This window comes from Balaenoptera borealis (genome assembly GCF_965194805.1).
Source record: "Balaenoptera borealis genome assembly, chromosome: 13".
NCBI lineage: Eukaryota > Metazoa > Chordata > Mammalia > Artiodactyla > Balaenopteridae > Balaenoptera > Balaenoptera borealis.
The window spans coordinates 96,439,921-96,466,742 of NC_138870.1; the positions used below are offsets into that span (position 1 = coordinate 96,439,921).

Here is a 26,822-nt window from a genome sequence, read left to right on the forward strand (position 1 = left end):
TGGTGTTAAGAAACTAGTGTTGAACTTGGCCTAAACCAGTGGTTATTCCAACAATGAGGGTCTTTCCCCAAGTCAAAGGAAAAAATTGTGTTGACACAGAATTCTCATTTTTGGCATCTTCTGCCACAACTTTTTCTTAACCTTTTGGAGCCTGCTTCTGCTTGCAGTGGAGAGACAAAGAACAAGCAGCGAACTGCATTTGTCCTTGCTATGATGACATTTCCTAACAGGAAAACTTGGTCATAATTCCTTGATAATATTTTCTATATTGTCATTTCTTGATTTGTTGAAGCCTAGACATGTCTTAGGCTCCTATTTTCCACTGGTAGAAGCATCTTTAGCTTGTATGAGAGAATCGTATGTTGAAACATTTCATAAAACTCTGCAAAGGGCGTTTTGAATTGCGGGTGCTTTGCCCCCATACAAGTTTAAGGATCAGGGCTCTGGACTCACAAGGAAACTAAGTTCTGCAGCAGCAACTGACCCCGCTCCTTCATTGTACAGCTCCATCTGCATGTGCCAGCTAGGCTCTTCCTCCACCTACAGCAGAGACCCCAGCGAAACAGCTGCTGGATCGCCTTTTCTAAGGGAGACCGCTATAGGCCTCCCCAGTGGCAAACTTTCTAACTCCAAGACCCAGTGCTGTTTTGGCCCCTGCACTCTTCATGGTGTGGGGGTCACACATATTACCTCTAATAGCCGTCATTTGCTGAGCACTTCCTGTGAACCAGGCACTAAGCTAGACATCTCCTTTAACCTACACAACTACTCTGTGAGTAGTGTCCCTGTTTTGTAGATGAGGTATCCAAGCCTCACATGCGCTAAATGATGGACCTAAATCATATTGAGGGTGAAACAGAGCTGTTCCTACAGCTTTGGTCTGTCCAATGTCAATGGCAGTGCTCCCAGCTGATATGCTACGTTAGGGGAACAAGTGGTAATTGATGTCCCAAAAGAGTCCTAGCCCACCTACAAGTATCAATACTATTCCACATGGGCATTTGTCACCTTTTGATCCTGTTATGGCCACCATTAAAAAAAAAAAAGATAGTGTTCAAAAATTTAAACATATATAAAAGTAAAGAAAATTGTATAATTAACATCATTTACCCATTATCTTGCTTCATTAGTTATCAATCTGAAGTCAGTCTTGATTCATCTGTTACTTCCTTTGCCTCCCACCCCAAATGGGTTATTTTAAGGCAAATCCCAGACACCATGTCATGTCATCCATAAACACTTCATTATGTATTTCTTTAAGACATGATTCTTAAAACATAACTACAAAACTATTATAATGTCTTTAAAAGAGGGAATATACCAATAAAAGGAATTTCTTAATATCTTCTAAAACCAAGTCAGTGTTCAAATTTCCCCAGTTATTTCATAATTGAGATAATTATCTCAAGCGGTTGATTTAAGTCAGGATCCAAACAATGTTTTGATTAATATATCTCTCCAGTATCTTCTAAACAATAACAGCACCTCCTCCCTCTTTTATTTTCCTTGCTTTTTATGTACTGAAGAAACCAGGTTATTTGTCCTACAGAATTTCCCATTCTGGATTCGCCGATTGCATCCCTGGAGTGCTTGACAAGGTCCTCTGAGCTCTGTATGTCCTTTACATTGGTGGATGTAGATGGTCATCATTTTTTAAAAGTTTCTTGAAGTATGACATACATACCAAAGCGTGCACAAACTCTAAATGTGCACCTCAAGGAGATTTCATGTACTGAGCACACCCATGTAACCAGCTCCCAGATCAAGAAACAGAACATTGCCAGCCCCCTAGACGCCCCCTCATACCCCTGCTCAGTCATGCCCTACTTTCCCAAGGGTAGCCCTGCCCTGATGTCTAACAACACGGATGTATTTTAAGGCCACCATTTTTTTCTAGAGACAAAACTTTGAGGATCACTTTATTAATAGAAGCCATGCTGAGTTTCTTGATAATACCTTATCTAACAAAAAGTGGATGTATTTGGCAATGTAATTGCTAACACATAATTACGAAGTTTCTCCTGACTTAAAAAATCTTTACTATAATTCCCCTGATAAGGATGTCATTATTAAAAAAGGATTTCCTTATATATTTCTGAAATAAATATTCTGTAGGCTTAATCTGTTTTTTTTTTTTTTTTTTTTTTTGGCCACGCCACGTGGCTTGAGGGATCTTAGTTCCCCAACCAGGAGTTGAACCCGGGCCCTTGGCAGTGAAAGCGGAGTCCTAACCACTGGACCACCAGGGAATTCCCTCTGTAGGCTTAATCTTGAATATTCTATATGAATTTAATGTTAACCCTAAACTATTTTTGCCTTGTTAATGCCACAGCTGGGTGTGGCTATGGGGCTAAGTTCTGGCCAATGGAATGAAAATGGAAGGTGTATTTGTGACTTCCAGGAGGAAGTCCATCTTCCTTCCTACTGGCTGGAATGTGGACCTGATGGCTGGAGCTTGAGCAGCCATATTGGAACATGAGGCTGAGGATTATGGAGCAATAAGATAAAAGGAGCTTGGATCCCTGACACTGTGAACTGCCATATCTACTGGACTCCTTGTAAATGAGAGAAATAGATTTGTATCTTGCTTTAGCCACTATTTTGTGCTCTTCTGTCACTTGAAGCCAAACCTAATTCTAACTTATACAATCATTTACTGTGGGCTTGGTTATGAAAAGGCTTTACATGCCTTATTTTATTTGATCAACACAACCCTACAAAGTAGGAAATACTATCTTCATTAAATCAACAAAGAAACTGAAGCTAAATGACCTATGTGACAGATCAAATATCATAGAGCTAGTAAGTGAAAAAGCCTATATTCCGCCTCTAGCCTCTGCCATTCATGGGTCCTACCCTCAAGAATTGTTACAACTCTTGGGAGAGATAGACATTACAAAACAATGTTTTGTACACAAAATAAAATGTCTGGTGCATAGAAGGTGCTGAAAATATTTGCTGGGACAATGAACTACAGAACAAACAGCATAATGAACTACAGTAACAGAGGCAGAAGCAAAGAGCCCTAAAAAGCAATTCCTGTGCCCTCTCCCTTAACCCACCGTGGCCTTCTCCTCCCTCACCTGCACCTCCAATCTCTCCCTCTTCATATAGGCTTGAGTCTTCCACCTTATTTTTAAATAGCCCTGTTACCATCCAATCTTGCCTTTTGATTCAGAATTTTGTTCCTCTGCCTCCTAGTTATTCCCCCCTCCCACTCCCACATGGGGACTCATACCTTCCCCTTAATGTCCCATGTCCTAGTGTCTGACTGCTCTCTCTACCAAATCACCAAACCTGTCTCAGCCCCAAGTTTCTGTGTCTGGCACTCACACTGCTGATCATTACTTCCCCTTCTTCTCTCAGCTTCATTCTCTGTTGGTCTGCCTTTATATATAAGCTCTCCTCCTTCCTTCTGGTCACTCCTTCTCCCTCTACCCCATACTCTATCCTCTACCACATATGCAGTTGCCCTCTAAGGTTCTGTCCTTTGACCTCAGCTTCCACATCTGTAAAATAAGGATAAACAACTGTGCCTATTTATACACACCATTTTATAACGTGATTTGGGGGCCGTTAATATGTTGTGACCATCTTTCCTTGTAAAATAGAAATAGATCAACATCATCATTTTTTTGTCTGCAGAGTATGCATGTTTGATAGTTTATTTAACCAATCATCTTTTGATGAAAGTTTAGGCTGAACTGCATTTCTGTGCTGGTGCTTAACAGGTGTGTGTGTATGTGTTGTTTGTCTGTGTCCCAGCACATTTTAGAAATAACTTCACTGTATCACTTTGCATAACAAAGTATTTATCTATGAGTTCATATTTTTCTTTCTCTCATATTATGGCAGATATAGATGGCTGTCTAGCCAATACCAATTCCCCCCTTTCTCCCCTGCAAACTGAATCCAGTTTTGTTTTGGATAACAAAGTGACCAGTTCTGGTCTAATCCAGTCATGAAAATCTCCTTCTCCTTTCTCAGATACTTCTCAAGCTTCTCTTTCACGGTGGCCACATGAAAGAGTTATGGGGGCAGGCAGAGAAGACATGAGAGACAAAGAGTGAAAAAAGAAGGTGAGCTCCTTTTTACCAAAAAAAAAAAAAAAGCCAGCTAATAAAAGCAGGAGGAATAGTAGACGTAGAAAATCACTATTTTGCAACCCCAAATGTAACAACTGATTCAGGCAAAGACCATGGATGGACGCTAAAACCACTGGATGAAGGTTGTTGGGAAAGCATATTCACAGTCTCAAAGAATCACACCGTTCATTACTGACTAATTAGAAAGGCAAAAATGTAGGCTTACAACGGAGAGCTCTGGCAGAGACCACCTTAAACAAGCAGTGGGGCAACCCGACATTAAGTTTCTCCTAATGAGGTATAACATGAATTTACAAGGTCTCTGTGAAGTATTCTTGGCAAAAAGACTTAACCTGAATCTAATCAATCCTCTAGTATAGATCCAATGTCCATCTTATAGGAAATATGAGATCAATTGGAACAAGTTAAATGGTACCCTGAAGAAATAATCAGAAAAATCTAGAACGTGGCTTGAGCTTTTCAAGAAAGTCCATGTCATAAAAAATAATTATAATAATAATAATAACAAAGCTGGGGGCCAGGGCACTATCATAGACTAAAAGACACCAAAGACAGAACATCAAAATACATTACCTGATCCTTGACTGGATCCTGGAGCAGCAAGTAAAACCAAAAATGGTACTTTGGGCACAATTGGGGAAATTTTTATTTGACCTAATTCTTAGAGAGAGAAGGAAAATGTGGCAAAGTGTGAATAATTGGTAAACGCAGTGAGGGCATAATGGTGTCCATGGCACTGTCCTTTAAACTTTCCTGAAAGGTCTGAAAAATTTCTAAATAGAATAGAAATATTGAAGAGGGAGAAGGCACAGGAAAATGTTCATAATATGCTGCTAATGGGGGGGAAAGTCTAAAAATAGTCTGACAGTGCGATTACTACTTTTGTTTAGAGATCCAGATACATGTGTCCAGGAAAAAAGATTGGAAGAATTTATAGAAAAATGTTGGCCATGTGTACCTGTAGGTGCTTTTCCAGGTTCTTTGTTTGTTTTCATTGAGCATAAATGTTTTTGTAGTTAGGAAAAAATAACTTTAAAAAAATATCCGGTCTCTGTTATCGTGGAGTTTACATTCTGACCACAAGAAAGCTGAATGCGCTTCACAGGTCATTACAGGACTGGACCCCAGTTACAAATTAGTGTGACGTGTTGCGATAGACAAATGCTGAAACCACGCCTCTTGCCCTGAAGGCCCCTTAAATACCTGCGGAAGTTGTTGTGCAGCTCCTTCAGGTATGCACTGAAATGATTCCACTCACTCCAGTGAAGCCGGTTCAGCTGGTGGAGGTCGTCCCTCCGCTTCTTCATGTTGCTCAGGGTCAGACTGATGACCTCAACGTATGTCAGGGCGGACTCAGTGACTTTCATGTCGAGGAAAATCCCACACTGTCAGTTGGTATTGACTCAGCATTATTATTAGTGGGGTGTGTCCAGTACATGCGGAGGAGGTGGGTGTGACAGCAGGGTGGGGAAACCGACCTGTTTCTGGAAATCTGAGCAGGAAACCACTCCATGGCCTGCCTGGGAAAGAAAGAAGCTATCCTCTCCATGGCTAGGCCATTCCCCATCTTTTAATAAAGTCTTTCTCCCCTCCTGCTGATGGAAGGGCTAGGAAGTGCTTATTTTAGACTATCATCTAAAATTCTTACTCTCTTATCACAGTGGTGAATAGGAAGGGATTCCAACTTTCCTTTCCTTTCAGGCCCAGTCCTCATTCCCCGTCTCAGGTTTGTATGTTGAAAAGTTCTCTCTACCTTCGCCACCCCTCCACCCCTTCTGAACTGGTCAGAATCTCAGCCACACTCATCACGAGCTGTGGGATATCAGACAATCTATGTCATCCTCTATGTCTCCATTTCCTTATCTATAAAATAGGGATAGTAGTACCTACCTTAGATGATGTTAATGATAATAATGATAGTTACTATTTTTTTTAGTACCAGCTGTATGCCTTTTAATCCTGGTCACAACACTATTGATTTGGTATAACTATCCTCACTTTAGGAATGAGTTGATAAAGATATTGAGCTTAAAGGTTAAGCTGTGCACATGAGATCTTAAAGCCAGTGGGTTGCTGAGCTGGGACTCAAATCCAGGGCTGTGTATCCCAAACCCAGGCTCCTTCTACTACACTACACTGTCTTTACCGAACAGTGAGGTGATATAAGGGAAAGCATTTTATAAACAATAAAGTACTATGAATTGTGCGTTGTTAATCTCTGCCTACAGATATATAAATACGCTTGTGGATATGAAGTGCTATAGGGCAGGAGTTAAGTCCTACCTACTTCATTATGAAAGCTCCTCCTTATGGGGAGCTATATGCTGATAGGTAACATTCAATCATTTGTTACCTGCCGGGCACTGTGCTAAATAAGCCTTTACTGCTGTTGTGCTTGTTCTCCGCATCACAACTCTATGAGGTGGGTACTGTTATCTCCATTTTATAGATGAAAAAAATGACGCTCAGAGAGAAGCTGGAACTTGTCTAAGATCACTCAGCTGGTAAGCAGTTGAGTTGGTTCCTGAATCCAGGTCTATTTGATTCCATGTTCTGACCCTCTATGGTAAACTGTTAAGACTCAAGACACCAACACATATCACACCTGTTTTCTTAAGAGCTGAGCTTTTTACCATATTTTTAGGATAAATGTCATCGGGGCCAAGAATTTGCTGATGGGTCTGGGGAGGGGTGTGTGTGAGGAGGGTGCTGGAAGAAACACACACCTAGACACCAAAATTCCTGATCAATATATACTGTGGGGTCAATGAGCATCTAGGAGGCATTGCTGAGTTGCAAAATATGTTAGAGTCCCTAAGTAGCCCATTCTTTCTGGTAGAAAGGAAGAGATTAGTGCACACAGGGAAATTTGACTTGCCCAGGGTCCCACACAGCCAGTGCATGAGGCAGATTTGGAATTAAAATGAGCAAGATTCTGACCCGTAGGCTTGTAACAACGGTCACCCTTGACGGGCCCCTACTATGTGTCAGGTGCTGTGTTAAGGGCTGGATGCCTGTCTCTTCACCCCTGCTTCTGGGAAGAGGAAGCAGGGGCCTGGAGTAATGTGTGCCCAGCCCATGGTGGAAAGGATATGGGATGCTCTTGGTTTTTTCCCTCCTGACCATCAACATGTCTTTGCCAGGCTGCTGCAGAGAGGCGTAGTTCAGGAGGAAGTATACAATCAGAGGGCTCTTCCCATAAATGTTGAAGAGGTTTGAAGTCATCTCAGGGCTTTTGCAGGCAGGGTAAGACTGAGTAGGAAAGAGATAGGAAAAAAAATAAAGGATATTATCATTTTTATGGCACATATTAAGAAATGTAAAGGTACTCATATCCTTTATCTAGTAACTCCAGTTTTAGGATGCTATCCTAAGGAAATTACCCACAAGAAAAAAAGATTTAGGCACTGTAATGTTTACTGCAGTGACAATTACTACAGCAAAAGGTTACAACAACCTAAATGTTCAAGGAGATGTTGATATCTCTACCCAAAGGAAGAGTACGCCACTATTAAATTGTTTATGAAGAGTTGGTACTAAGATATTGTTTCAGATATAACGGTAATTTTAAAAATCAAGATACAAAATTAGGTAGATAATATTATATATTTTATATAAAATGAATATAATTATATGAAATCAATCAACCAAAAAAAAAATGATAGATAAGAGACTAGAAGCATAGTTACCAAAATGTGAACAATTCATTCAGCAAATATTTATTGGGTGACTACTACATATACACACTGATCTAAACACTGGCCTTTCAGCCGAGAATAAGACAAATTCCAGCCCTCACGGAGCTTGTATCATAGTTGAGAGAAAGACAATAAACAAATCAACAAGTAAAAGAATAACATGATACTATGGAATAATAAGGGCTTTAGGTAAGAATCAAGTAGGGCAAGGGTGTGGGTGGCGGGATGGGAGACTGGGGAGGAGAGGGATCTTTTCCATGGGGAGGTCAGGGAGGACTGCCCCGAGGAGGAGCGAGCCTGGCAGGTCCTGAATGATGGAAGGAAGATCTGTGCGATGCTCCAGGCAAAGGGGACAGCAAGTGCAGGGGACCCCAAGGCAGACAGGAGCCTGGTGTGGCTGAGGGACAGGAACCAGGCCTGCACGGTTCAAATGAGAACAAATGATGAGGCTGAAGAAGGAGCGGGGTCTCTGGGCCACAGGAAGAAGTTAGGATTTTCTAAGTGTGATGGAAGCCACTGGAAGGTTTTGAGCTGGGGTACATCTGATTAATTTTTTCTAAAGATCCCTTTAACTGGGACTTCCCTGGCGGTCCAGTGGTTAAGACTCTGTGATTTCAGTGGAGGGAGTGTGGGTTCAATCCCTGTTGGGGAACTAAGATCCTACATGCCACATGGCAGGGCCAAAAAATACAAATGAAAAAAAAAAAAAAGATCACTTTAACTGATGTGTGGAGAAATGACTGCAGTGGGTAAGCGTGGACACTAGAAGAGCACTCGGGAGGCCTCTGCAGTGGTTGAGGCAGTGCTGGGGCTGGGAACGGGGAGGGCTGAGAAGTGATGGAATCTGCAACATACTATGAAAGCAGAATTGGCAGGATTTGCTGATGGAGTCGACGTAGGTATGAGAAAGAGAGGAGTCAAGGGTGACTCTAAAGGGTTAGGTGCCAGTTTCCCAGCTGGGAAGATGTGGGGAGGAAGAGGTTGACGGGGCAGGAAAATCAAGAGGTCTGTTTTGGATGTGCTGTATTTGAGATGCTAATAGACAACCAGGAGGAAACAGAGATCAGGAAAGAGAACAGGCAGGGGCTGAGAGTAATCTGTTTTCCTTCCTTATATGCCTCTGCCTTTTTCCAAAATGTCAGTGGTGATTATGTGCTTCTTTTGTATTTTTTAAAAAATATGTTTTATTTGGAAGAAGCGGTTATAATTTAACCAGACAAAAATTCTATATCATGAGTGAAGGCTGCAGCAGCACCTAACCACACTCTTCTCTGTCCTATTCATTTTAATTGCTTAATGAGATTTCCTCTATCGATAGCAGGGTCTCTCAACCTTGGCACTTTGACATTTGGGGCCAGATTTGTTGTGGGAGACTGTCCTGTGCATTGTAGGACATTGAGTGGCCTCCCTGTTCTCTACCCAAGAGATGCTAGTAGTACTCTGCCCCTCACCCCCAGCTGTGACAACCAGAAATGTCTCCAGACATGGCCAAGTGTCTCCTAGGGGGCAAAACTGTCCCCAGTTGAGAACCACTATTCTATAGCAAGATCCCACCGGAATCACAGAAACTTGGGGTTAGTAGAGCACCTATAGATCATTTAGTCCAATGATTCCTAAAAGCCCATCTCCAAATGGGGGCCAGTCTGTGTTCAATGGTCTCCAGCAAAATGAGGGAAACAAGGAAAAATACACTGTAATAAATCTGACCTAAAGTAATTTTTTTTTTTCTGGCTGCCGCCACGCAGCTTGTAGAATCTTAGTTCCTTGACCAGGAATCGAACCTGTGCCCCTACAGTGGAAGCACGGAGTCCTAACCACTGCACCGACAGGGAATTCCATGACCTAAAGGAAATTTATTCACTTAAGGACTCTCTTTTATTCTGAGATTGTCTTTCTACTTTTTTACATTAATGACCTTTCTTTTATGAAATGATGACGATACCAGACAGCAGTCACTTTGTTTTAATGAACTTATTTAGTGAAAACAAAAAAAAAGTTTTTCCAAGTCCAGAAAAGTCCAAAGATCTAGAACCACTAATCTAGTTCCACATTTATTCAAGTGCTGTTCTTTCGGTTGCCCAGTACCCATTCTCCTTTTGCTAACAACCCCCAATTCTTGTGTGTTTGGGGGAGTTTACCTGCCCTCTACTGCATCTGGGCTTGAAGGACTTTAAATCAAATGTCTTGCTCCCCATGAGAGCCACAGGAGGGAGCCTTAGAAGCCTTTGTAGGCTCTGCCAGCCAGAGTTTTCCTCTCATCTACCCAGTTAGAGCCAGAGCACATGGAATAAGCTTGGTCAACCAAAACTCTGGCTTCTGGGATTTTGAGTCCTGAGTGGGGTGAAATATAGACTGAAAACACATGGGGGTTCACCCATACCAGAGATGTCACCTTGAAAAGCTGGTTCAAGGGTTGCAACTGCCTTGATTCTCCTCCTGGTCCCTGGACCGATTTTCACACTGTTCAGCTACTCAATGTTCTTGCAGTGTTTGCTCAAGTTGGCAGATTTTGTTACTTGTAAGCAAAGAATCGCAACTGATACACATCATTTCAATAATATTCTCAGTAGGTACTTGTCCATTTTTGCTTCCCTAACTCTGGAAACAAGGAATACACTCCCTTCTGAAACATCCAGTTCCATTGTCAGTAAGCATCCGGTTTCTCCTCCCAGGGAAAGGGCTGGCTCAGAGCCATAGCACTGGGCAAAGACAAGCCACTAGGCAAGAGGAGAGTCGTTCTGGAACCTCAGCTCCAAGAGGCAGGTAGAAAGCAGAGCAGGAGCTAGAGTAAAGGGGTTGGTATCAGAGACCTGGCAAGAGGAATGACATGGTTTGAGAGCCAGAGGGGAACAAGAACCAGCAGACAGTCTGCAACCAAGCCAGAGGGTAGAGCTGGTTTAAAATGACAGCAGCTTGGACTCCTATGAAGTTCTTTCTTCCTCTAGATAAAAATCTGACTCTCTGTAATTCCACCCCATCTCCCTCCAGACGGTGTGTTACATTAACAGTTCTTAAAATATTTGAGGAGGGAATTCCCTGGCGGTCCAGTGGTTAGGACTCAGCGCTTTCACTGCCGGGCCCAGGTTCAATCCCTGGTCGGGGAACTAAGATCCTGCAAGCCGCAGAGCGTGTCCAAAAAAAAAAAAAAAATTTAAGGAGAGCCCTCACATCTTCTCTAAGTCTTGCTTCTCCAACCTAAACATCTTCAGTGCCTTCAGTAACTCCTGGACCCTCTTTCTTTCCAGCCTGGTCCCTCTCCCTGAACACATGTTAGATGGGACCATCTGAAGTGGGACCATCCTCTTCCTTATTCTGGGCCAATTGTATATCTTTTTAAAAAGTTCTTTGTTTTGACATTTACATATCCTTTTCTGCTATCTCTGAGAGTAAAAACTTTTTTTTTTTTTTTACAAAATAAATTTATGTTCTTTGTGAAAAATTCATACAATGTATAAATGTATATAGTAAAAGGTAAGAGTCTCCATCCTCACTTGCATTTTCTAGGAGTAAATACTATTAGTGTTTTTCCGTGTATCCTTCCAAACCTTTTTATAAGCACATAATGACTTTATACCAAAAATGTATTTCAAAAATAAAAATAGAATCATACTATATACCATGTTTTATTACTTTAATTTTTCACTCATCAGTGTCTAAATACATTGCCTATAGTATTCTCTTGATTTATTAATTTTAGACATTGTTGACTTTCATTCTTTCATATGATAAGGTATAAATCTGTCTTGTTTTTAACAGCAACAGAGTATCTATATTATGAACATGTCACATTTTACCTATTTATCTACTGAAATGTTAATTTTCTTCAGTTTTTGCTGGTACAGATTAATGCTGTAAGGGATGGCCTTGTATGAACATTTCTACAGGATAGATTCTTAGAAGTGAAATTGCCAGGTCTTCAGTGTATGCCATTAAAATTTTAATAGAATACCCTAAACTCATGACAAAACACCTAAAAAATGCTAGACAAATATTTTAAAATCCTTTTAAATGAATGAAGGAGCTTGCAAGAAAGTAAGGAAAATCCTTTGAGGCCTAGGGAGGTAAGGGAGCCCTGAAGTTGGATGCCCTGATTCAAAACAACTTCAAAGGGAGGTGGAATGATGGGTGTCCTTTGCTTGATCCTGGTGTTAAGCCGAACACCTCCACTGTTCCACTGTTCTGTAGGTTCTTTGTTGCTAATGGCTTTATCAAGTTACTGAGGTCTCCTTCTATTCCTAGCGTAGAGGGATGTAAAAAAATTGACTTCGGGGCTTCCCTGGTGGTGCAGTGGTTAAGAATCTGCTGCCAATGCAGGGCACACGGGTTCGAGCCCTGGTCCGGGAAGATCCCACATGCCATGGAGCAACTAAGCCCGTGCGCCACAACTACTGAGCCTGTGCTCTAGAGCCCGCAAGCCACAACTACTGAGCCCATGTGTCACAACTACTGAAGCCCGCGAGCCTAGAGCCTGTGCTCCGCAACAAGAGAAGCCACCTCAATGAGAAGCCTGCGCACCGCAACCAAGAGTAGCCCCCGCTCGCCATTAGAGAAAGCCCGCGCGCAGCAACGAAGATCCAATGCAGCCAAAAATAAAAATAAATAAATTAAATAAATAAAATTAAAAAAAAGAAAATTGACTTCGCTGGTACCAGAATACACCAGAGGGAGGGGACTGTCCTTTCTCAGGAAAACAAAGATTAGAGCCAAAGGCAGAGTGAGGGCTACATTGCTCTACATTAGAGATGAGCAGGAGTCTGGGGAAAGAAGAGAGAGGAAAGTGCACACGACTACAGAGGATGGTCTTGCAAATTGTGGGAGGACTAAAGGGTTTTAAGCAGGCAACTCACATTAAAGGTCTTTGCATTACTGTGATATGGTTCCCCTTCTTCCCATCTCTTTAAACTTAGTAAAGTTTTCTATATACACAACACACCCACACAGGCCTTGTGTGAGCAGTTTTTGTGAAAATCAAGGGAAGAGGTGGTACGTGCACAGCACATGCAGGACAAAAGAGGAGCTCGGTGCCATAGAAAACGTAAGTCCCCAGAGTTCAGATATTTGGGGGAGGGTATGAGGCTCCAAACAAATCATATAGCAAATGCTTGAACCAATCTTTAATTAAATTCAAAGGAGTAGAGTAACCCCTGGTGACATCTGGGTTATGCGAGTAAAGTTTTTTATTAAGAATAGGTGATAATATAAAAACGTTGGGGAAAAAAATGGGAGAGAATGTTTCATAAAATCTTGGAGTGGTAAAGATCTTTCTTAGTAGGAAATGAAATCCAGAAGCCGTAAAAGAGATGACCAATAAACATGTCTGTATAAAAATTTAAATTTTCTAGAATAAAATACCATAATTAAAGTAAAAAGATTAAATAGGAAACATTTTTTGCCAAATATATGACTAAGAATTGAGCTTCTACAAATCAAAAATGAGCAGAAGACTAAGAACCTTAGAAACAGAAATATTTCTACTAAGAATAGAAAAAAACAAAACCAAAACCAAAGGACATGAAGAGGCATTTCACGGAAATAGAAATTCCACAGGACTGTAACTATAGGAAAATAGATTTAACTTCACTCATAATTAAATAATATTGAAACAATTATAACATAGCATTTTCCCCTCATCAGAATGGCAACAAACAATTTGATAATGTACAACATTGGCAAAGGTACATGGATAGTCTCTCACATGCTGCTGGTGAGAATATAAATTGGTACAACTTCTTTGGAGAGCAATTCAAGATATACAATTGATTTAGCAATTCTACTTCTAGGAATTCTTCCTACATGTATACTTGTACATATGAGCCAAGAAACACACAAATACTGAGATGTTCAAGACAGCAGTGTTTATAATAGCAAAGATTGGGAGCACGTACATGTCCACGAATAGGAAAATGGTTAATGAATTATAGAATACAGGTGCAACCATGAAATAAAATTGTGATAGATCTGTATGTGCTTTCATTCGGAATACTCTCTAAGATATGTTGAAATCAGTACAGAGTCTGATTTAGAACATGGGGTCTGGAGTCACACTGCTTGGGTTAAAATCCTGGCTCTACTCTTCCAACTCAACAACAAAAACACAAAAACTTAATCTAAAAACGGGCAAAGGGTTTGAACAGACATTTCTCTAAAGAAGATATACAACTGGCCAATAAGCACATGAAAAGATGCTCAGTATCATTAGTCATTAGGGAAACGGAAGTCAAAACCACAATGAGATACTACTTCATACCAGCTAGGATAACTATACCAAAAAGAATGGAAAATAAGTGTTGGCAAGGATGTGGAGAAATTGCAACCCTCGTATGTTGCTGGCGGGAATGTAAAATGGTAAGGTTCTGTGGAAACGTTTGGCAGTTCCTCAAAAAGTTAGACGTAGGCTTACCATATAACCCAACAATGCCACTCCTAGGTAGTACATATCCAAGAGAACAGAAAACATATGTACACACAAGAATTTGTACATAAATGTTCATAGAAGCCATGTCATTCATAATAGCCAAAAGGCGGAAACAGTCCAAATGTCCATTAACTAGTAAATGGATAAACAAAGTTTGGTATAGTCATATAATGGAATATTATTCAGCCATAAAAAAGGTGAAATACTGACACATGCTACAACATGGATAAATCTTGAAAACACTATGCTAAGTGAAGGAAATCAGTCACAAAAGGCCACATATTATATGATTCCCATTTATATGAAATGTCCAGAATAGGCAAATTCATACAAACTAAAACTATATTAGTGGTTTCCAGAGGCAGCGGGGAGAGGGGGCTGGGGAGTGACTGCTAATGAGTATGGGGTTTCTTTTTTGGGTGACAAAAATGTTCTGGAAGTAGACAGTGGTGATGATTATAGAACCTTGTGACTATACTAAAAACCACTGAATTTTACATTAAAATGCTGATTTTTATGGTATGTGAATTATAGCTTTTAAAAAAATCTTAGCTCTACCACTTACTAGCTATTTGACTTTGGGCAAGATACTGAATATTTCTGAGCCTTAGTTTTCTGATCCATAAAATGGAGATAATAAATAAAACCTACTTCTCTTAGGGTTGTGTGAGGATTAAATGAATTAATATGTATGATGTGTTTAGAACAATGTTTGCTATATAAGCATTCAATAATTGTTAGCTATTATATGCTAGGTCAAAAAAGCAAAGTGCAAAATAGTGTATATATTATACCAATTTTTGTTTTAAAAAAATGGTTTATATTCTTTGACATGTATCAGACATTTCTAGAAGGATATAAGGAAAAACTTGGTTTGCCTCTGGGGAGGGTGCATAGGGTCTGGCGTGGAAGAGAGATTAACTTTTTGTTACATATCCTTTAATACTGTTTGGTTTTACCACAGGCAAAGATCTTTTCGATAAAAACTATGGTATTAAAAAAAAAAAAAAAAGAATGGGCAGCAGAGTGTATCAGTGCTGTGCTTCTTAAAGTGGTAGAGTCACGTGTTGGCTCTTCTGTCAGGAACATCCAGAAGGTCCCCCCCACCCCACCCCCGGTGAATAGCTCACTGAGGCATCTCCCTTCCATGTGTCTGCCAGGCCATTCACAGGCCATTCAGCTGCTTTCCACTCCTGTTAAACTCGGCCACTATCCACTCTAACTGCTGGGCTTCACCACCCCACCAGGACAGATCCCAGAGTAGGACATGACTACTCATCTCCTTGTCTCTATCTCTAGAGCAACCCCACGAGCCCCGTCAGCAGTAAGGACCGTAACACTGCTGAGCTTTATTTCCCCCATTTTACAGAAGAAGGTCAGAAGAGTTAAACAACTCGCTCAAGTAACACAGCTGAGGAGATAGATGCAGCACCAAGATTTGAACCCATGTCTGTCTGTCTTTTCCACCAGGCCCTGCTACTTCTCAAAAGTTTCACTGCTAAATGCTGAGGGGAAATAGGCAGTGGAATAATTATGGAGAAACGAAGAACATTCAAGAAATCTTCTACAGGGAACTCCCTGGTGGTCCAGTGGCTAGGACTCGGGTTCAATCTCTGGTCGGGGAACTAAGATTCTGCAAGCTGCACGGCGCGGCCAAAAAAAGAAAAGAAAAAGAAAGAAAGAAGGAAAGAAATTTATCTACAATACTTGCTATACTTGATCAAAATTCTATGGCCTGACTCCCTTGCTAGTTGGTGGCTTGGGGAAGCCCCAAAGCCTCTTGCCCTGTTCAGGGTCCTAAGGGCCTCTTCCCACTACATAAGACTGAACGTGCCATTGATATAAACTACCATGCACTGAGGTTTGTAGGGAAGATTTGCGGGAGGGGAGGAGAAGAGGAGAGAACACATCGTAATCCTTCGCCTCTCGTGTTCTGGGGGCTGTGCTGGTGGCAAAGCTCAGAGGTTAAGAGCTCAGGCTCAGAGTCAGGCAGATCTGCATGCAAGTCTTGGCTTTATCACTTATTTGCTTTGTGAATTTGGACAAATTAGTTACCTGCTCTGAGCATCACTTTCCTCACTAATAAACTGAAGAATAGCAGGAGTAATTATCTCAAACGACTGTAACAGTAAAGTAAAATACACTGTATGCACAGGTTTAGTATAGCATCTGACATGTAGTGAGTAAGTGTTCATTACATGTTAATTATCATCACGACCTCAGGTAAACCTCATAAGAACACCAGGACCTAGGAATTATTGTCCCTATTTTATAGAGTAGAAAACTGAGACTCTGCTCTCTTTCCATTATACCCAGGCTCTTGAGTTTCAAGTAAGTAATTTAAATCCTGGAGAAATCCAGGCAAAATTCTCACTCAACTTGTGCCTACCTCAGTCAGTAATTACCCTTAGGAGATTTCCGTACTGTTTCACCCAAGTCTACAGTCATAAATACCCCAATTCTTACCCTGACATCTTCACAGAGCTAGCTTTTCTAGCCAGATCTCCTAGCCCCCTTTAAATCATCTCTGCTATTAAGTTTGCAATCACGTGCTCACCGGCTTAGGAAGCATATTCTCAAGTTCTCTTGCTGCTGATATCCTTTTGACTTGTTGTGTTGCTTTCCTCAAGACCAGAGTCTGATAATTATGCTCTGTCAATGCAATATGCACAAAAAATGATCAATAGGGCTTCTCAGCTATGATGAGAAAGAGCATATGGTAGACCTCAGCTTTCTATTAATGTGAAAATGCCTGGGTATATTCAGATCATTGGGAGATGCTAGAGGAAGTCACTCAGGTAAATTCATAGAATTTCACTTGCATTTTAGCCAGATGTACACTTGTGGCCATACATTTGTCCATTTACTAATCTATCTGCCCATCCTTCTGTCCATCCATCCAACATTTTGCTGAGCCTTTACTATGTGCTGGGCCCATGCTAGGTGCTGGAAGTAGACTATCTTCAAGGAACTCACAGCTTAGTAAGAAAAAAAGACAGGTAAATAATAAGTGTAACACTAACTCATGTGCCATGATAGAATTCTCTGTACAATACAGTATGGTCCCAGAATAAGGAAGAAGGAGCCTAAAGGCTTTAAAAATGCTAAGCAGAATCAGGAAAGGTGTTGTGATTAAAAGAGAAAAAAATATCCAACTCTTGCACAAAGTTATGGTTCTTCTGTAGAAGGTTAATAGAGAATATCTTAAAGACAGGAAGAGAGAAAATACAGATTATCTATAAACAGATAATAATTAGAATGACTGCAGAGTCCTCAACAGTAACAGCGGAAGCTAGAAGATGACAGTGGAATGAAACAACTGAAAAATACAATAATTGAAATAAAAAATTCACTGGATGGGATCAATACCAGAATGGAGGTGAAGGAGGAAGGAGACAATGAACTTAAAGACAGATCAATAAAAATTATCCCATTTGTGTGTTTTCTAATATCATATGTGTGGTTTTCCACACCAGTTCTCCAATTCTCTGAAATAAACTGGGTGTCTAACAATTTAATTCAATTCCAAATCTACCTGGAATTAGTGTCAGATCTCACTAGTTAAAAGACTCAATCTAACAAGACTGTCCCCACTTCAAGCACCAGTGTCAAATGCCGCCCATGCTTCTATCTAGCTAACTACAAGTTTGGGGGTTCCCATGACCCGCTTGGGTTCAATAATTCAGTAGAATGGCTCACGGAACTCAGGAAAGTGCTATGTTTACTATTACAGGTTTACTATAAAAGACACGACTCAGGAACAACTAAATGGAAGAGAGACATAGGGCACGGTGTGCGGGCTGGAGCACGGACCTTCCATGCTCTCTTCAGGCACATCACCTTCCCAGCACATCAATGTGTTCAGCGACCTGGAAGTTCACCAAATCACATTGTTCAGGAGTTTCTATAACTCAGTCTCCAGTCTCTCTCTCTCCTCCCTGGAGGCTGGGAGGGGTGAGGCTGAAAGTTTCCACCCTCTAATCATGTTTGGTCTTTTTTTTTTTTTTTTAATATGTACTTTTATTTTTGGCTGCCTTGGGTCTTTGTTGCGGCACGCAGGATCCTCCACTGTGGTGCGTGGGCTCCTCATTGCAGGGCGTGGGCGCCTCTCTTGTTGTGGCGTGCGGGCTCCAGAGCACACAGGCTCTATAGTTGTGGCCCACATGCTCATTTGTTGTGGCGCACAGGCTTAGTTGCCCCGCGGCATGTGGGATCTTAGTTCCCTGACCAGGGATCGAACCAGTGTCCGCTGCACTGGAAGGTGGATTTTTAACCACTGGACCACCAGGGAAGTCCCTCATGTTTTGGTCTTTCTGGGTCCTATCCTGAAGCTATCTAAGGCCCCAACCTGGGTCACTATATTAGGATATACTCAGGTGTGGTTGGAAGACACTAATAATGAATAACAAAAGACATTCCCATCACTCAGGAAATCCCAAGGGTTTTAGGAGCTCTGTGCCAGGAACTGGGGACAAAGATCAAATCTGTATTTTTATTATATACACAGTCTGAACAGCGCAGAGACAAAAGACCGGAAAAAATGAACAGAGCCTCAGGGACCTATGGGACAATATCCACAGGTCTAAAATTGTGTCATCAAAGTCCTAAAAAGAAAGGAGAGTGTGGTATCAAAAAAAAATTGAAAAACCTCCCAAATTTGGCAAAAGACATAAACTTACAGTTTCAAGAAGCTCTGCAAACCCCAATCAAGTCAAAGTCAAAGAAACCCATGCCCCTACACATCCTAATCAACCAGCTGAAAGGCAAGACAACTTGAGGGCAGTCTAAGAGAAATGCTTGACACAAAAGGGGAACAAGAATTTAAATGACTGTGGATTTCTCATCAGACCTTGAGGCCAGAAGCTGTGGAACAACATTTGAAAGTGTGGAAAGAAAAGAACTGTCGACCCAGAATTCTATAACCAGAAAAAATATCCTTCAAGAATGAAGGTGAAAATGTGAAATAGATAGCTAGCGGGAAGCAGCCGCATAGCACAGGGAGATCAGTTTGGTGCTTTGTGTCCACCTAGAGGGGTAGGATAGGGAGGGTGGGAGGGAGACGCAAGAGGGAGGAGATATGGGGATATATGTATATGTATAACTGATCCACTTTGTTGTAAAGCAGAAACTAACACACCATTGTAAAGCAATTATACTCCAATAAAGATGTTAAAAAAAAATAAAGGCAGTCTTGTGAGTAGGCCATTAAAAAAAAAAAAAAGAATGGCGGTGAAATAAAGACATTCTCAGAAGAAAGAAAACTAAGCGAATTCATTGCCAGCAGGCTTATTTTAAATGAAGGGTTTTCTTTTGGGAGGGGGGCGTGTAAGAAGGAAAATAATACAGGAGGGAAACTTGGAACTTCAGGAATGAAGGAAAAGCAACAGAAACTGTAAATATCTGGTTATATATAGTAAGTACAATATATATATAGTTAATATAGAATATAAATAGTAAATATATAATATATATTATAAATCTATCTAGTCATACAGAGTAAATATAATACTGTATTGTCCTCCTCTTACATTCTTTAAAATATGTACGATAATCACTTCGGAATGCTGTTTGGCAGTTCCTCAAAATTTTAAACATATGACCCAGCGATTCCACCCTAGGTATACATACACCCAAGAGAAATGAAAACATATGTCTACACAAAAACTTGTACATGAATGTTCACAGCAGCATTATTTATGATAGTTACAAAGTAGAAACAACACAAACTGAATAAAGATAAAAATACTATATCTAGAACATTTGTGGGATGCCTAGAATTCAGAGGGAACTCTATAGCATTAAATGGTCATATTAGGTAAAAAGGTCTCCTTTTCACTCAGTTCAAAATATTTTCTAATTTCTCTTTATACTTCCTCTTTGACTCATAGGTCTATATATGGATATTTTGGGGACTTGCAAAGTCTCCCACAAATATTTACCTCTATTTGGAATCCCCTCTATACCTCTCAATGAGTGGCCCCCAAGTTCTGGGTTTTTTTAACAGCTTTATTGAGATGTAATTCACGTACTTCTCCATTTCTCCATCAAGAAAAAGGATTGCTTAACTTTTTGCAAATACTGATGACATGTGTGAAAGGGTCTAGAATGATACTTAAGTGTTTATGTTCTAACTCAGGTTTCTTAGGTTCTATACTTGTCTATTTGGCATCCGTTAATTACAGGGCCAAACTAATGGCCAAAGTTGTTTACATCTCCTCCATGATCCACAGCCCATACTCTGAGCTACCTCCTTTATCTAACTCTCAGACCAAGCCAATATTTCCCCTGACTTAAATCAGCCCAGGCCCAGGTGCCAGACAACTAGGGACAGCCCTTATACTCCAAAGCCCACCGGAATTATTCAATATAGCCAATCCTAAATTGTTTACCCTGTCGTGTCTTGCCTTTCCCAAGGAAATCCCAGTAAGGGCTGTGGCCTGTGCTTTGCCGTTGCTCCTTTTGAAACCGAGCGGGGCCCTGTGGGGCTCCCAGGCACGGAGGCCTCCTTTTGTCCCCCATTTCTTGTAGGCAAGACCCCAGCCTCCATGACCTTCCCTGAGTTCCAAAGGGTGGATTCAAACAGTTGCTAATCAAGGGAGGAGCAGCCAAGGACCACCTGAGACAAGATTAAGACGGTGGGGTTGGGGGGGGTGGCGAGCCCTGCACACACCCGAATCTTGTCAGGACCCCACCTTTGAACCACTGTTATAAAACCCCTCATCAAATCCTCTGGGGTTGGGACACATAGCTTTTATGAGGCACAAGCCCAGTGTGTCCCCCTTTCCCTGGCAAAGCAATAAAGCTATCCTTTTCTACTTCACCCAAAACTCTGTACCCGGGATTGGATTTGGCACCGGCGTCCAGAGAGGCCGAGCTTTCAGTAGCAATTTCTGCCTCCTAACCAACACTGGAGCTCCCGCCCAGGGTCCTGCGTGGTGAGCTGCGCCTCCCGTTTCTAGAACTGAGAGTAACAAAGTTTTCTTTCAATGGCATTGACCTGTGTGGTCGCTCAGTCACCTTTGTAACTTAGCACCCAGGTACAAATCAGTTTCTAACTCAATAAATGCTGGTTTCTGATGGGGAAGAGAAGCAGTGATCATATCTTAGATTTATTTTCTTCCATTGCCAACAATCTCTCTTCCCCAAAGATATTAGCACTGTGCTGAACTCATTATCACAAAAGTGGAACTTAACTAGTGATAACTGAACTGAAAAGACAATTGTGTCTCCTCAGTAAGATATTGCTTGATGTCAAGGCCCAAGGCTAGAACCACAGGTGCAAACGAGGGTGGCAGATTAGGTTCCAAAAAACCCAAGAAACTACGGTTTTGGAGATGATAACTAAATCAAAAGCCTACATTTCCCCTTTAGGTGGTTAATGTACCTTTTGAGGTATTCTGTATTTGTGAGCCATCCATTGAATTCTTCTGGGCAAAAGAGGTTCTCTCATTGGTTGAATTCATATCAGAAGATGCCAAGAGAGGAAAAAACAAAAAACAAAAACAAAAACACAGAAGAACAAATTTAGTAAAACTGGTAGTGAGAGGAAGACAAAAAGTATACGTGCAGTTTCCTAGATATTTGTCATTGTTCTCAACAAAGGAATACGTAGAGGGAGACATTTCAGGCACAGCTCAACAACTCAGCCCTCCATCCTGGGAGCATGGGGGAGAGCAGTGGCTGATGTAGAAAATACATGAGCTGGGGACTGAGGCAGACTGGGGCTCCAGTCCCAGCCCTGTCACTCAACAGCTGGTGATCTCGGGCAAGTCACTGAACCTCTCGATTGCGTGGTTTCCTCGTGGGGTTCTTATGGGGATTAAGTCAGCTAATGCATGCAAAGTGCATGAGTTGCTGCTCGTGGTATGTGCTCCGCTGACATTGCACGGTTGTTTATGCAATCACTCACCACACTTCCTTCAGGAAACATTTCATTGAGCAACTTCTAATGTGTCTGGCACTGGGCAGAACCTGAAACCTAATCTCTGCTTAGAGGAGCTCCCAGTCTAGCAGGCGAGATAATAGTAAACAGACAATTATGCTAAGGTGTGGAAAGTACCACATATTAGAGAGGTAAGGTAACTTAGGATTAGGTTTGTATGTGAGTGACAGAGACTCAAAATTAATAGTGGCTCAAACTAGGTAGAAATTTCTCTCCCACATAATAGTCTCAAGGTAGGCAATTCAGGGTCTATATGTTATTTCTGCTGTGATAAGTCCTTAGGGACTCCGACTTCTTCCAGCTCAGTTCCAACTTTCCTAAGATAGGACCCTTGTTCTTAGGGTCCAAGATGGCAACTAGAGTTCCAGTCATCACATTCATATTCCAGGCAGCAGAATGGAAAAAAGGACAAAGAGACGAAGGAGTCACATGAGCTGTTTTTTGAAGGAGGGCTCCCAGAAACGGCCACAAGGCACATCTGCTTAAATCTCATTAACTGGATCTGAGTCACATGGCTACACATAGATGTAAGGAAGGTGAGGAAATGTAATCTTTATAGGTTCTCTTTTTTTTATAGAGGGAGGAAACAACAAATATTGGGGAACAGTTAATCGTCAGCAGTACCAGCAGAGTATTCTAGGAAGCCAGAGTGGCGAATGCTTGATTCTGTCTGGGGCAGAGCTGGAGGGCTTCCAAGGAGAGAAGACACTTTTGTTCTGTCTATAAGGATGAGTAGGAGTTTGGCAATGTTAAACAGATGGCCCACCAAGTGGCAGACAAGCAGTCCACCAGCCTCAACAATCATCACTTTGCTTTTATATAAATATGATATTTGAATGGGAAGAAGAAAGCTGAAAGGACTTCCCATCCACCATGCAGCTGGTTGTCCAACAGCTACTGATTTGTATAGTGTTGAAGTGGTTACTCGGATTTGTTAGAGAAAAGACACTCCCGGGGCACAGTGAAGCATCATGCTCATCCTTAACAGGCCTCGGAGAGATCTGTCGTGGAGCAGAGAATAGACACAAGGAGATGGGCTTGGCTGAAGTTATTAGACCCTCGTATTTGTTGGAGAGGCAGCATGATGATGCAGAAAGAGCTCAGAATGACAGCATCCTGACGTCATCTGAAGTCAGCCGTGTGGCCTGGGGCAAGTTTTCACCAGTTTGAGTCTATTTCTCCCTTTGTCAAATAAAGATAATAATTACCTACCATGCAGGGATGTTGTAAGGACTAGGAGGATATATGCAAAGAAAATCTGCACACGGTGGACTCTCCAAAGTCCTTTCCCACCCACTCTCTTGTGTTGTGACCAGCAACCACCCTCTGAATGTATGAGGCAAGGTGACTATTGCTGGGCTGGGGGGTAAACTAAGACTCCTCTGGGACCCCCTTCCTACCATGGCACAGAGGAGATGGAACCATTCCACCCCGTGTCACCCTGCCGCTCAGATTCTGCACACTGAGGGCTTAGCTGTGATGGGACAGAGCAGCAGGGAAGCCTGCTTTTGAGCCAACGTGCGATTCAATCTGGGGATGCCCTGGAATGTCTGCGAGGGAAGTGGGCTTTGCAGATCTGGTATTAGCAGGTATGGGAATGAGCTGCAGGAATTTGGATCATTATTGTTAAATGACCCTTATGTACCCATGCTCTGGAACTTGGGAAAATTCTGGTTAAAATGAGCAAACATTCTGACGGGACATGGCTAGACAACAATTTATGGGACATCTCCTAAACCTAGATTGAATCTATAAGAATTAATACCAGTCATGATGCCCATTTTGCAAATAAGAACAGAGAGGTTCAGATTTGCTCAAAGCTATATAACTGATAGGTGGGAAAATTTAGCTCTTCTGGAACCAAGCCTAGTATGTCTCTCTGCCTTTGCCTATGGCTCCATGGTGGTCACTCACTCATAGTCCCCATATTTTGTCACAAATACATGAAACTTGGGTAGAAATTGTTTTTTCTCTAACCCTGGCCTCTCCTCTGGTCTAGCCTTGCATGTTTAACTACCTACTTGACATCTCCATTTGCACTTCTCACAGGCATCTTAAAGTTAACAAGTTCAGAACTGAACTTGATAGTTTTCCCCCACCCCTGACCCTTCACTTTCCATCTCACAAACCCCCGCACACCTTCAGCTGCTTAAGCCACACACTGGGACGCATCCTTGACTCCTCCCATTTTTCCCCCTCCTCCCCACTCCCAAAGCCAATCCATTAGCAAGTGCTGAAATATCCATCTCCAAAACACCTTCCAGATCTCTCTGCTTCTTGCCTCCTGCTGTCACTGCCTCTTCCTTAGACAACTGCAAAAGCCTCCTAACTGGTCTTCTGTCCCCCTCTCAATTATATTCTCCATATTCAGAAGACATTGTGATCTTTTAAAAAATAGAAATCAGATCATGTCATCCCCTTATTTCAATGGATTCCCACAGCACTGAAATTATATCCATACTTCTTACTATGACCCGCCCAACTCTGCAAGATCCAGCCCCTGCTACTTCTCCAGCCTCGACTCCTGCCCCTCTTCCACACACACACACACTGGGCTACAGCCTCACTGGCCTTCTCTCTGTTCCCTGAATATCTCAACTCCCTTTTATTTTTTTTGCCTCAGGGCCTTTGCACATGCTGTTCCCTTTTCCTGGAAGGTTCTTTCATTCACTCTTCTAATGGCTGACTCCTTCTCATCCTTTGGTTCTCAGCTCAAATGGCACTTTCTGGGGGTGTCATTTGTCACATGTTCCCCACGTTCATGAGACCCAGGCCCCGAAGTGAAAGACTTAAGCTGCTCTCCCAGCTTCTTTTGTGGCTGGGTGCAGACATTTTACCTAGGCTCTAGACCTCAGAGGCAACGCACCTGCCTGAGACTTCAAGTTGGAAATGAGCAATGTGGGGAAGTGGGGAACCAACGAGACTCTAGCTTTTGGAGAGACTGTTGACAGGGGCAACTGGCTTTTCAAGGAAAGCAGAGTGGAATTTTGAGCATCAGTCCCCACTACCATCGGTCGGCGCACATTAGCGTACCTTTGCAGGGGTGTATGGTTTGGGCATCGTTCTTGGTGGCATGGCATTTGAAACCAAAGCACTGGCCCATCCTGGGGAGCCGTGCACCACTAATGCCCTTTAATACATTCTTCCTGTTTAAAGTAGCTGGAGTAGATTCCGTTGTTTGCAAATAAGAACTCTGATGATGATTCCTCTTTACAAAGGTCTTATTTGACAATTCTCTCATTTTACTAAATGAACGAATGACCCGGTCTCTAATAGCTAGGAGCCCTTATTTATAGCTGAGCCTCATGGCAGAAGTCAGATATACCGTTAGATGCTTTTTCAGTCCCACTGTGCAAATTCTCAACACGAAGTGGGAGAAGGGCAAACCACAGGTCAGAGACTTAAAGTGACTGCCATTCATTCCCCTTAAGTGTGGACTCCCAGACAGATTGCTGCCATTGAAAAGCACATTTTGAACACAGCCAACTATTTCCTTGAGCAGATGGGAAAGCATGTTTGCTAAAAAGAAGAGAGAGGATCTGCCCGCATGACGAATTTGATGACTCCCTCCATCCTGGTTTGCCCAGTAAAACTTCAGCTGCTTTTAAAGCTGGAAAGCTTTTGATTATTTCTATTTCTGGAGAAGAAAACTGACTCTCTTAGCTGGGTTTCTGAAATAACTGTCAGAAGATTTTACGTATTCCAGTACAAGAAAATACATGTGCTTGACACGGTTGTGACAGGCAGTGCAAAAACACTGAATAATATTTTGATCTCGGTCTGGGAGTGACAGCTGTCCCTCCACAGTGCCTGTTTCGTCTATACTTTTGGAGGTTGACATTTATAGAGCACCATTATACACTAAGCACAGGGTGAAGAGTTTACATAGATGACCTCCTTTGTGAAGTCAAGAGATATTTGTTGAGTGTCTTCTTTGTACGTGGTCTATTCTAGGAGCTTGAGATAGAACAGGGATAAAGGAAAAGAGGTCTTGCTCTCATGGAGTTCACATTCAAATAGGGGGAGACAGATACTAAACAACATATAAATCCTGCAGGAAGAATAGCAGAGCGTGATAAGCACAGTCCGAGGAATCATAATAGGCAGCGTGATGACAGAGAGTGGCCGGGGGGCCAGGGACGCCACTAAGGCAATGACAGAAAACTGGAATCTGAAGGACAAGAAGGAGCCAGCCCTTCCCTCAGGAGCCCCGAGGAAAGCACGTTCCAGGCAAAGGCGACAGCTAGTGACGCAACTGGGCACAGGCCTGGAGCGCCCCAGAGGCAGAGGGAAGCGCAGTGAGGGAATGGAAGTGAGGAGGCTGGAGAGAGAGAGATGGTGGCTGGATTCTGCAGGGCGGTTCAGGTCAGGCTAAGGGGTCTGGAGTTCACTTGAAGGCCACGGGAGAAGCTGCTGAGGTTTAAGCAGGGAACAACCTCGTCTCGTGTCTGTCTGTCAAAGGTCACTCTGGTCGCTGTGTGGCGACTGGGCTGGGGCTAAGAGTGAAGGAAAGGAGCCCAGGAAGAGGCTACTGCCACGAGCCAGGAGAGGAGTGACGCCGGGGCTGGGAATCAGTGCTCTCCCCTCCCCTTGCTAAGTTGAGAGCCTCCCAGGGAGGCCAACAGGGCAGTTGGATAGACCTGCCTAAGTCCCGAGCGAGG

At 42.2% G+C, this 26,822-nt stretch overlaps 1 protein-coding gene across 4 annotated transcripts in view; it reads right to left on the reverse strand.

Moving 5' to 3' along the window:
• FAM227A (family with sequence similarity 227 member A) overlaps window positions 1–26,822 on the reverse strand; it is a 98,725-nt gene that overhangs the window by 17,323 nt on the left and 54,580 nt on the right. For 2 of the 4 annotated variants that reach the window (XM_082352761.1, XM_082352762.1), the window contains 4 exons: window positions 21,604–21,662; window positions 16,777–16,871; window positions 7,201–7,358; window positions 5,310–5,462 (listed from right to left, as the gene is read on the reverse strand). In XM_082352761.1, coding sequence (XP_082208887.1) covers window positions 5,310–5,462; window positions 7,201–7,358; window positions 16,777–16,871; window positions 21,604–21,662 — 465 coding nt within the window. Of the gene's footprint in view, window positions 1–5,309; window positions 5,463–7,200; window positions 7,359–16,776; window positions 16,872–21,603; window positions 21,665–26,822 lie in introns of all 4 variants that reach the window. The other 2 variants (XM_082352764.1, XM_082352763.1) reach the window with 2 other exon arrangements.